The 10650-nt window shown below is 42.9% G+C and overlaps 1 protein-coding gene across 3 annotated transcripts; it reads left to right on the forward strand.

The window, feature by feature from the left end:
• Positions 1-2252: 2252 nt before the first annotated feature.
• On the forward strand, positions 2253-10128 carry ruvbl2 (RuvB-like AAA ATPase 2). 3 transcript variants are annotated; one of them, XR_013790625.1, is made up of 15 exons: positions 2253-2379; positions 2973-3030; positions 3676-3731; positions 4158-4299; positions 4576-4705; positions 4789-4855; positions 5227-5333; positions 5464-5557; positions 5702-5920; positions 6019-6137; positions 6252-6371; positions 8065-8194; positions 8799-8913; positions 9409-9529; positions 9849-10128. XR_013790625.1 is itself a non-coding variant. In XM_079507923.1 (14 exons), exons 1-14 carry the CDS (start codon positions 2368-2370, stop codon positions 9875-9877), a joined length of 1398 nt encoding a protein of 465 aa, XP_079364049.1. In that variant the 5' UTR covers positions 2254-2367; the 3' UTR covers positions 9878-10128. The 3 variants fall into 3 exon arrangements, 1 of the variants encoding a protein (XP_079364049.1); XR_013790626.1 differs by having other exon boundaries at positions 9409-9499; XM_079507923.1 differs by lacking the exon at positions 9409-9529 and having other exon boundaries at positions 2254-2379.
• Positions 10129-10650: the final 522 nt, after the last annotated feature.

Genomic DNA, 10650 nt, shown 5'->3' on the forward strand with positions numbered 1-10650 from the left:
TCCCCGGGGGAGAGGTCATCATGGCCATCTCGCTCGTCCGCGTAGGCCTCGTCCAGGACGTGGTAGTCCTGGAGTTGCTCCTGGAAGGAAGGGAGCTCGTCATCACGAAGCTCCCCTTCCTCCCTGGTAGTCCAATGCTCCCCACCGGGAGACATTGCGCGGTCTGGGGAAAGGTCCAGGCGGTCCACCATATAGCTGGGTGCAACGGCAGGCTGTCTGCGTCTAGCTGTATGTCTGGGCGGGCACTCAATGGTGGCCTGCACGACGTGTTGTCGAGCACGTGGAGCTGGGGAAGAGCGGCGCGGTGCGAAGGTATCCCTTGGCCTCGCGCCATGAGCCTCGTAATCAGTGGCCTCGTGAGCCCTGGTTGCAGAGGCTGAAGTAGCGTACCTGTCTCGGCTAGCGCCGGCAGGTGCTGCTCTTGAAGAAGAGGCTCCGGTTGGGGCTCTGTTGCCCGAGTAGTCGAGCCTCTGTCTCGGGGTAGCTCGTTGTCCCTCTCCGGTGGTGACGCGGGGCCAAAGCCCCTTTGGCGGGACTTGTATGCGAGCTCGTCGCGGGGGAGGAGTGGGGCTCCTCTCTCGGAGTCCGTGGGCGGCAAAGTTGTCATAATACCTTTGGACACGTCCGAGCCTGTTGTTTAGGACGTCGTCGTCCATTTTCTCACAATGGAGGCAAACGGGACCGATTTCCTCCATGGACTCACGGGTGTGGGTGAGGCCGAGACAGTACATGCACTCGTCATGCCCGTCTTTGCCCGACATCGTGTTCCCGCATCCCCAGGTGGAGCACGTCTTTTGTTTGGGGCCTTCTTGACAGTCGGCGGGCACCGGCTGTCCTCGATGGCGTCTTTCCCCGGGCTGGGTCTCCCTCGTCAGCGACATGGTTGCTTGTAGAGAGAGGAGTCCGAGTGCTTAACAGCCACAGGTTTATCTTCCTCGTGGCGTGTAATAGTAGACCACAGGCGTATCTGCCTAGTAGCGCTAAGCTAACTATCGATAGCTTTAAGCTAACAAACGCTAGCTTTAGCGAGAGAGAAAAAGAGGCGCGAGCTGTTTTTTCCGACAAGCTAGCGTAGCAACAAGTTGCCTAGAACTCACTTGTGTCGAAGTTCGGCTTTTTTTCTCGAGAAGTATCCTTCTGTTTGCTTCGAGAGTGTGCCAGAGATCTCACGGTCCTAAAGAATTAATCTCTCGGCCGAGTTTGCGAGATATATTACCCTGCACACACTGGAATGTTAAAGTTCGTTCTCGCAGCTTAGCAGAAGAAAAGTTGAATGAGGGCTGACGTAGCCACGCAGGTATCTATACGGGATAGGCGTGGCTTCCTACGTCACCCTTAGAGCCCAGGACAGCGAAAATTCTAGAATTTTCTGTCCTGGGAGTACATAAAATAATGTTCTGCAGCTAGGTTTTGAAGGAAACCTACCCATAAACGAAAGGTATTTCGTGAAATTTCTATATAATACAACAGTCTTTGTATTGAGTTGTGCTTTCATGTGAAATGTACCCATTCTGCAAACGGTTAATACATACTTAAACAATCATTCAATAGCCTTAATATACTATTTGTTATGCTAATGTGAAGCACGTTGGGCTGCATTTTTTGTATGAAAGGTGCTATTCCACGAAAGTTGTTATTATTATTTTCTCAAATATGATCAAAAGGAAAATGTTGGTCATTTGTCAGCTTGTCACATGCACACCCTCTGCTGGTTGAATTTAACTAGCGCCTATTAACTTTGTTTTCTAATATAATAAACCTTTCTTTGTAGCCTCACTGTCAAAAGCATACACATATGACAATATAGCAGCCGCAACTGAACATACCGGGACGGGTAATATAAGCCATTGACATGCCGCTGCACTGGCATGCTTTAACATGATTCATCATTCTAACCGTAGAGATTCTAACCCATGTAGTTCTCAAGGTGGGGAACGGGACTGAAAGCAGGCCCCACCAGGGGCCCTTGAGGTCCCCATCCCAGCTAAAACAAAAATCACTAAACCACTTTAATCGGATATGCCTATATTTGAAAATAGCTGATATACAAGCTTAGAACGCGGAGGCAAAATATTACGCACACATCAGCCAGACTTAGCTGATAGACGAATTATGTTAGCCTGGTTAATAAACCAGACCGAATCAGCCGTTGGCAAAAAAAAATGTGCCTGCCAGCGGATTGGAGACACATGTGTCAATATACCGCGACAGTGTTGTGTGATATTAGTCTGGTTTATTAGCCAGGCTAGAATTATGTAGCAGACCGTGGTGGGCCGTTTTTGTGAAACTACATTTTCTCCACGGAGACATTTGCCGAGAGCACCCACTGAAAGCAGGCGCCGCTCTTCTCGCATCCTCACCACCAGTATGACTGCACAGGTGAGTTCACGTCCAGATGTTACACTATGAGGAATCTCGTGCTTTAATCTTTAATGACAGTTGACTGCATTTGGGAGAAAACAAAACAACGTGTAAATGCATTATTTAAACGCTGTCGCGTTTCAACTCTGCTTACACAGTACACACTGCAAAAGCTTTGGATGACGCTAACGTTAGCTTCCTAACGTGGGTGGTGGTGGTTAGCGCTAGCATTGGCCTGTTTTGTCATTCTCGTGTAGACTTGTATCGTATAAGGCGTATAGTTCACGCTAGATTTGCTTTATTCTTGGGTATTGTCCATAGCCTAGACTGGTCAAAAACCGTAACACTCATCTGAGCTAACTGGCTAATGCTAAACGCTACGTCGCGAACCATGTGCCTGGCTGTTGTGGCACGCGTATCGTTATGGTTATCACTATGACAACCGACTGACCATCACAAACGCGTCTTCTACCGCTGGCTAGACTTGGATGTTGGATGCAACACCTACGATATATCGCTGAATGAACCACGACTTGATGATTGAACACAGATGGTTTTACTGTACACAAGGTTACGCCCCTCTTATTTGTTTTATCCTCAAAATATTGTAGATGGCGACAGCAACAAAGGTCCCGGAGGTCCGGGACATCACACGGATTGAAAGAATAGGTAAGGCCACACATTCACCAGACTGAGAGGATACCAGATGTTTAGACTAAGACATTTACATTGGATTCCAATCAATGCAGCTGATACATAGTCTACTGTACTGTCTCTATAGTATATTACTGCTCTAGCCGCAATATCCAACTCTAGTTTTTTTTTAAATAATGGGATGAATCTAATACGCTCCATTGCCATCCTATTGATCCAAATTGCTTTTGCGATCTGCTTGTATTAAACAACGTTAAACTCACCAACCAAGTGTTTGTTTCATAAAAATCCACCGTAGACATGTTATGAGACTTCAGTGACTTCGACGAGTGCTTCCAAACTCCAACACTTAGAAAAAGAATCACCTGCACAGAATTTCTTGACAGAAAGTAGCTCGTAACATGTCTACGGTGGATTTTTATGCAACAAATGCTTTGCAGATTGAAAGAAGACAATTCAAGCTTTCCCTACAGCTGCAATGTTGGTGAGTTTAACGTAGTTTAATACAAGCGGATGATGGAGGGTATTGCAACTCTAGATTTATCCCATTATAAAATTGCGACTAACTACTGCTCCTCCAGTTACATTTGAGCACAGTCTTAATTCTTTACAGAAATTGTGTAATTGCAGTTAACTCATATGTGCATATTTTGTGTTTAGGTGCACATTCTCACATTCGTGGCCTTGGTTTGGATGATGCTTTGGAGCCAAGACAGGTAGCTTACATTTTTTCAATTAGTCCACTACTAATCTAGTCCATTGCTGCCAATTCATGTCAGTAAATAAAAAATATAATAATACATCTTCTGAATTATTAGAGCTGAATTATGGGTTACTCCCTACAAATGGCTGTAAGCATACATGTATACCTAGCCTGCTTCATGACACAGGTACTTTATACAATATAAACAATCTCTTAGCAATGATGGATGTGCATGAAAGCATAAAAGACCAGTAGACATGCTATTGCTGTTATATCTTTATTTGCACAAGACACTTTCTTTATACTTAATTAAAAGCAACTCCAATTTGTGGGTTGCTTGCTTTGCACCATAAATAATTTCACCCACTCTTACCACCTGCACAGCTGTGATGTGACCGACAATAAAGTGAATTCGATGGGCACACACATTGTTTTCCAGGTGTCTCAGGGGATGGTTGGCCAGTTGGCATCCCGCCGGGCAGCTGGCATCATCCTGGAGATGATCAAAGACGGCCACATCGCCGGCAGAGCTATACTGATCGCCGGTCAACCTGGCACAGGAAAGACTGCCATCGCCATGGGTACGGTTCACTTCTGACATTATATCATTACGTGGTTGGTTGGCATTGATCTTTGTGTTTTTAAGCACTTTAATTTATAAAAAATATATATTTATTTATTTTTTACTCTTCCAGAAAATAGATCTGCAAGCTCTCAACATGTTTCATGAGTCATGACACATTGTGACCTTTTAGATCTGCTATTTGTTAAATCATTTATTTGTGGTTTAGTGGCTCAGTGTTTGTCTTATTCGCTCTACTCACTTGTTGAAAATTAATTATTGATATATTTACTAGGTATTGCCCAGTCTCTCGGCCCTGATACCCCATTCACAGCGATGGCCGCTAGTGAAATCTTCTCATTGGAGATGAGCAAGACAGAGGCACTCAGCCAGGCTTTCAGAAAGGCCATTGGAGTGAGGATAAAGTGAGTGAGAAAACAGAATAATAGTTGCACTCTCGGTGTGTGAAATGAATAGCTTTTCACAGTCTGTGTGTTTGGTTGTGCAGGGAGGAGACCGAGATCATTGAAGGAGAGGTGGTGGAGATCCAGATTGATCGTCCAGCCACTGGAACGGTAAGCTCGTGCTATGACTACATGTGGAATGTATTATTTTAATGCATCAATCATCATGTCCAGCTTGGAACAAAGAGCATTATTAGTTCAGCTGATTCATGAATGTAAGTGAGATTCTAACTATCACTTTTGAATGGCAATTTGCACATTGCATTTGAAGTTGTAATAATGTTAAAAGTTTTGTATGTACCTGAGCCTTTTGTAAGATATCTGTTTTTCAAGTGAAATGATGTGTATTATAGCATAACACTGTCATTACTTGAACCTCAGCCAAATATTTTGACTGGCTTATCTGCTGTCTTGTTTAAAGATGGCAGCATCTAGGTTGTATACCTGTAGTTATTCCCGACATTTTCTGTATTTTCTGTCAGGGTGCCAAAGTGGGTAAACTGACTCTAAAGACAACTGAGATGGAGACCATTTATGACTTGGGCAACAAGATGATTGAGAGCCTCAGTAAGGAGAAGATACAGGCTGGGTGAGTTAATCTGTTGTGAAACAGTCTCTTATTTCGAGTCTATTATTATTATTGTTCTCTATGTTATTGAGTCATATCATTCAGCCTAGCCAGTCAGATAGCTTGATCGGTCACGTTCCATCTTTTCTAGAGATGTCATCACCATAGACAAAGCCACCGGTAAGATCAGTAAGCTGGGGCGTTCCTTCACCAGAGCCAGAGACTATGACGCTATGGGAGCCCAGGTATTGTTCTGGAAATGTTATTGCTCATGACATTTTACTGCAACTTAAAATGCAGAAGTCACTCCAAAGTCACACGCGGGAGAATAAGTGTCAAAATGGGAGAATATTCCTTTGTTTTATGGTCTTTGACTTTTGTCCTCCCAGACACAATTTGTTCAGTGTCCAGAGGGTGAGCTTCAAAAGAGGAAGGAGGTGGTCCACACAGTGTCCCTCCATGAGGTGGACGTCATAAACAGCCGCACACAGGGCTTCCTGGCCCTCTTCTCTGGAGACACCGGAGAGATCAAGTCTGAAGTCCGTGAGCAGATCAATGCTAAAGTGTCTGAGTGGAGGGAAGAGGGCAAGGCAGAGATCATTCCAGGGGTAAGTCCAGTGGTGTGTGCACAACTGCACATTTCTGCAAGGGCGCACATGAATCGTTAGCATGTGAATTTATTTCCTCGTTATTCATGTCATTTCAGGTGTTATTTATTGATGAGGTTCACATGCTGGACATGGAGTGCTTCTCCTTTCTGAACCGTGCCCTGGAGACTGACCTGTCCCCCGTTCTCATCATGGCCACCAACAGAGGCATCACTCGGTACTGTCCCACACTGGCCAAATGTCCAACTACCCCCTCATCTGACTTAGTACATGGCATCTCTATTTTATCTATCAGAATGATTACCTTTTTTTTTCATTATTTCTTTTTCAGAATCCGTGGCACAAACTACCAGAGCCCTCACGGCATCCCCATCGACCTGCTAGACCGTCTCCTCATCATCGCCACCTCCCCGTACACAGAGAAAGAGACCCGGCAGATACTCAAGATCCGGTGAGAATCCACATTAAAATCTCTTTCATAATTGTTATGGCCGTGGCCACTAGGCCCTTGGTATAGTCAATGTTGTGAGGGCACAAAGATCAAATGCCAGGGTTGGAAGGCCATCAAATAAAACAACGTTTTAAAGCCCACGAAATTAATGAATTTAACTTGAGAGTGGAGTATAACTATCAGATAAATAATGTATTGGAAAATATTTGTATAAACCCATTACACGTTAAAGGTTTATTTATTTTCCTCACAAAATAATATTTTCATTCAAGATGAATTTTGATTACACTTTGACTAATCACGAAGATGAATTTGCGTAATAATTCAACTTTAAAGTTATCAAACTGACATCCTTCTTTTCCGTTTTTAACACAATCCGTGCCGGGATTCCTTCAAAATAGGATCTCTGGGGTGCCGGAAAGACATGGCCGCTTTTACTCTGAAACCCACAATCCGGAAAAAAAGTTTGCTTTACATTGCTAGCTTACATTGCTATCGTTTTAATTTATACGATATATGATCCAAAAAGCGTTCATATTTTGAGGGAGAGACGGATGAGGAGCAGAAATGAAGCGCTAGTATATCCGTCGGATCAAAACCACGGAGAGCGCCCTGGATTAGGCATCCAGGGCGAGGCATTCTTTCTGCCGCGCTAACAGCTAAGTCAACGGTAAGCTAACATGAGCCCAGAGTGTAGCATACGGTAGCCGAAAGGCGAACTGAAAAATAAACAAAAGGAAAAAAATCTGAATATTCTTCTCTCGTCCGGTATCATTGAGGATGCACTAGGACGTCACATTGCGGACGGACGGAAACGGTCAAGGAAATGGATTGTTGTGAAGTTTTATTTTGGGGCAAAAAGGGTTTTTGGGCTATTCTTAAGACCTACCCCAATATGTGAAAAAGGCCAGTCCGATTAGGGCAAAGGTGGGCGAAAAAAAGCCTATACTTTGAGAATGCTCACTCTTAAATTTATAAAAGTTTGCCGAGTTATGAACCAGGTGTCTACCCTACATCACCAATGAGTCTTAGAATGTTTACCTAAAAAATACAGAAATATTGTCCTTTTTAAACAAACCTTTAGTTTAGGTGGAAATTGTACTTTTGTGCCCAAGACGTCTGTGGACGTCTTTGGTATTACCGCACGGGCAGAGCCCAAGACGTCTGTGGACGTCTTTGAAAAAAAAAAATATATATATATATATATATTTTATTTTTTTAATCAAAAAAATCAAAACAATGATTTTTTTCTTTAATACGTGGTGCCAAAGTTTGTGTCTTCGCCATTGAGAATGCATTTGGCGTTTAAATTAAATAACTCAGAAACTATAAAACATTTCAAAGTAAAAAGTTCCAGCATGTGTCTCCACAGTCAGCTGAATTATAAAAAATGTGAATGGATTTTCTAGGTGAAAGTGATTTTTGGGCAGTTTTGCGTGGGCTCTCAAAGTGTTAAGGACTCCTTTACTTTATTTAATTTAAAATAAATGCGTGCATTTATGCAACAATGTTGTTGCCGAGTTGTGTATTACTTCACTTGGGTTGGGTGTCTAAAGCTGCATTGTGATTTTGAAGTAAATTGGAGTTGTTTTGGTATATGGCCAAACTGAAGGACAAAAAACGGCCATGGCTGCTTTGAAATTCCTTCCCTGCTTCCATCGTTTGACTAACTCTGCTTGGTGTGTGTTTGCAGGTGTGAGGAGGAGGATGTGGAGCTGAGCGATGAGGCTCTCACGGTCTTGACCCGCATTGGACTGGAGACATCCCTGCGCTACTCCATTCAGCTGATCAGCACTGCAGGACTGGTGTGTCGCAAACGCAGGGTAAGGTTCTTGAGCTCAATTAGCTCAACCACTAACTAATGGGAGAATTCTATTTGTCGAATCCACCTTTGAGTGATACAACAATGTTTTATTTGGTATGTAAAAAAAGAGTCCTGCAACCTCACTCAATTGACTGCGTCCCAAAAAGAACAGACCTCCATTGCAAATCATGCAGGAAGTTGATACCTTGTCAAGCAAGGGACACCGTTGCACAAATGAGTATAAATTACTGTTAACGCTACATCAAAGATAATCGCTTGCTTGAAATCAGCAAGGAAACATCTGAAACATTTGTGCTAAAATCATACATGTCTCCCACATTGGTTGGTGAGGTTATTGCATTAATAACATCATTGTTTGAATGTATGTCTGCCGGGTGTGTGAGTGATCAAAGCGAGTGCTGACACAGCCCTTCTACCCAGTATTACTTGATGTGAAATTGACTATCAAGCAGACAGTCTATCGTGTACAGTAAAGTGTCATCTGTTAACTTTCACCATGGACAAAGTCTGCATCATGTCAAACGATTGTGAGCAGCCTGCTGGCAGTGCACTGACTGGACTGAGCACACCTTTCTAGTTAAGAGATGTGTTTTCTTTCTCAGGGGACACAGGTGCAGGTGGAGGACATCAAGAGAGTTTACTCTCTGTTCCTGGATGAGTCTAGATCTTCTCAGTACATGAAGGAGTACCAAGATTCCTTCCTCTTCAATGAAACACGTAGGTTATCTGTTGATCCCTGCGGATCCTTAAAATGTCTTAAATGTATTTAGTGAAATTAAAGGTCTAAAAATGTCTTAATGTCTGGAATTGTAGGAGGCTGGGGTAGAATGTATGAGCGTGTCGCAGACAGACAAGCTGTGTCAGTCTGTCTCTGTTTACTTTCTGACTTTGGCAGATACGATAGCCCAAACAAACGCGAAACAACAATACCTTTCGGGGCACACTCCACATCGGTAGGTGGTGGTATGCCTTATGTGGCTGTGATCCCCAATTGAAGTAGTTAAGCAAAAACTGTGAACAATGGAGGCACACAGTCTGAAGCGGACTTGAGCCACAAGAGTCACTGGCGAACAAGCCGCTAGGCGAGCGACTCGCCATGCCAAATGTTGCGAAGTCAGCTTCAGCCCACTCGGCGTAATTTTATTTACGTTCCGATAGGAACTAAGGGACAGAATCGTAAATTGGCATATATGGTGATCTGGTTATCCACAGCTGCAGATCCAACCGCTATACCATAAATGGTGGTCATGCATATATAGGACCGACCGACAACTAGGTGTGTGCATCAGCAAGAACTCTTGATGTGAGCGCTGCATAGTGGCCCGAACCTCAGGTTTGGCATAATCCCCACATCTACAATTTACTTTATAATAAGGTTATTAAATGTCAATCATATTCTTTGCATATTTAAGTTATCTGCCCTGTGGTATTTTTGCGTACGAAGCCTAAAAGTTATTTATACTGTATGTTCTGATGTTCAATGCCAAAGAAACAATTATATCGTCTTTAATCGCAATTATTTGTAATACAATTAATCGTCAAGTAAAATTACATTATCGTGACAACCCTACCATTGATGGTGACATTTAATTTAATGTTAATGTTAGATCCATATGACATGAGATTTGTTTATCTTTCTGTCTCCATTTCAGAAACGGCTCAAATGGACACATCACAATGAGGAAGATATTTTGTCTGAAGTTTTCATGTTGAAGTTTTCATGTTGTCACTGGTTCTGAATTTGTTTTTGTCTTAGTTAAGTCTCAGAGGCTGTCTGGGTGAGATTATTGACTTGCCTTAATTCACAATGAATCGACAACTTCTCTTTGAGGCCTTGTGGCAGGAATACCCATTCCTTTCTTTTTCTGTTGATTTCTCTCTAAATGCGGTATATTTTTTAGCAGGTTTATTAAACCAACCTTTTGTCACATACACATTGTCATTTATTATCTCCTTATAAATGTTGCATCCTGATAGTTATGTAAAACGTGTATCATTAAATATGACTGATTTCCTGAGCTGATTCAACTAGTGTAGTGTCCATTCTGCGTGTGGTCATTCAGAGCAGGCTGATGTTGCCCCCATAAGTGCTGCTGAACGGCTCACCACATCAACTTCACACGCTACACTGCACTTCTGTGGGTCTTGAGCAATATGCCTGCGGCTGTTTGGATGAACCAAGATATCTCAAGAACAGGCATACATGGATTCCTTGAATTCATAGATATTTAAGTGTATTACATGTTTTTCCATTAGAAAGAGGACTCTAATCTGGGCTCTAATCTAAACCATTTGAACTCCGATATGTTTGCATTGCAACAGCAAAGAAAATTAGCTGGCATGATGTTGACTGCTCTTTTGTGACATTATTTGAGAAAATAAAAGATTTTGCCTGTAGACTGCTCAGTGTTCTCCCCAAAATCAGCCAAGGGTGTGTTTATGCATTATCCTGCA

The sequence above is a fragment of the Electrona antarctica genome (assembly GCF_951216825.1).
Source record: "Electrona antarctica genome assembly, chromosome: 8".
NCBI classification, from domain to species: domain Eukaryota; kingdom Metazoa; phylum Chordata; class Actinopteri; order Myctophiformes; family Myctophidae; genus Electrona; species Electrona antarctica.

Excerpts from the sequence above, each read along its gene's own strand:
- ruvbl2 (XM_079507923.1), top strand. Across the intron at positions 3,732-4,157 it reads ATGCTTTGGAGCCAAGACAG|GTGTCTCAGGGGATGGTTGG; the intron begins GTAGCTTACATT and ends ATTGTTTTCCAG. Across the intron at positions 8,914-9,848 it reads CTTCCTCTTCAATGAAACAC|AAACGGCTCAAATGGACACA; the intron begins GTAGGTTATCTG and ends TCTCCATTTCAG.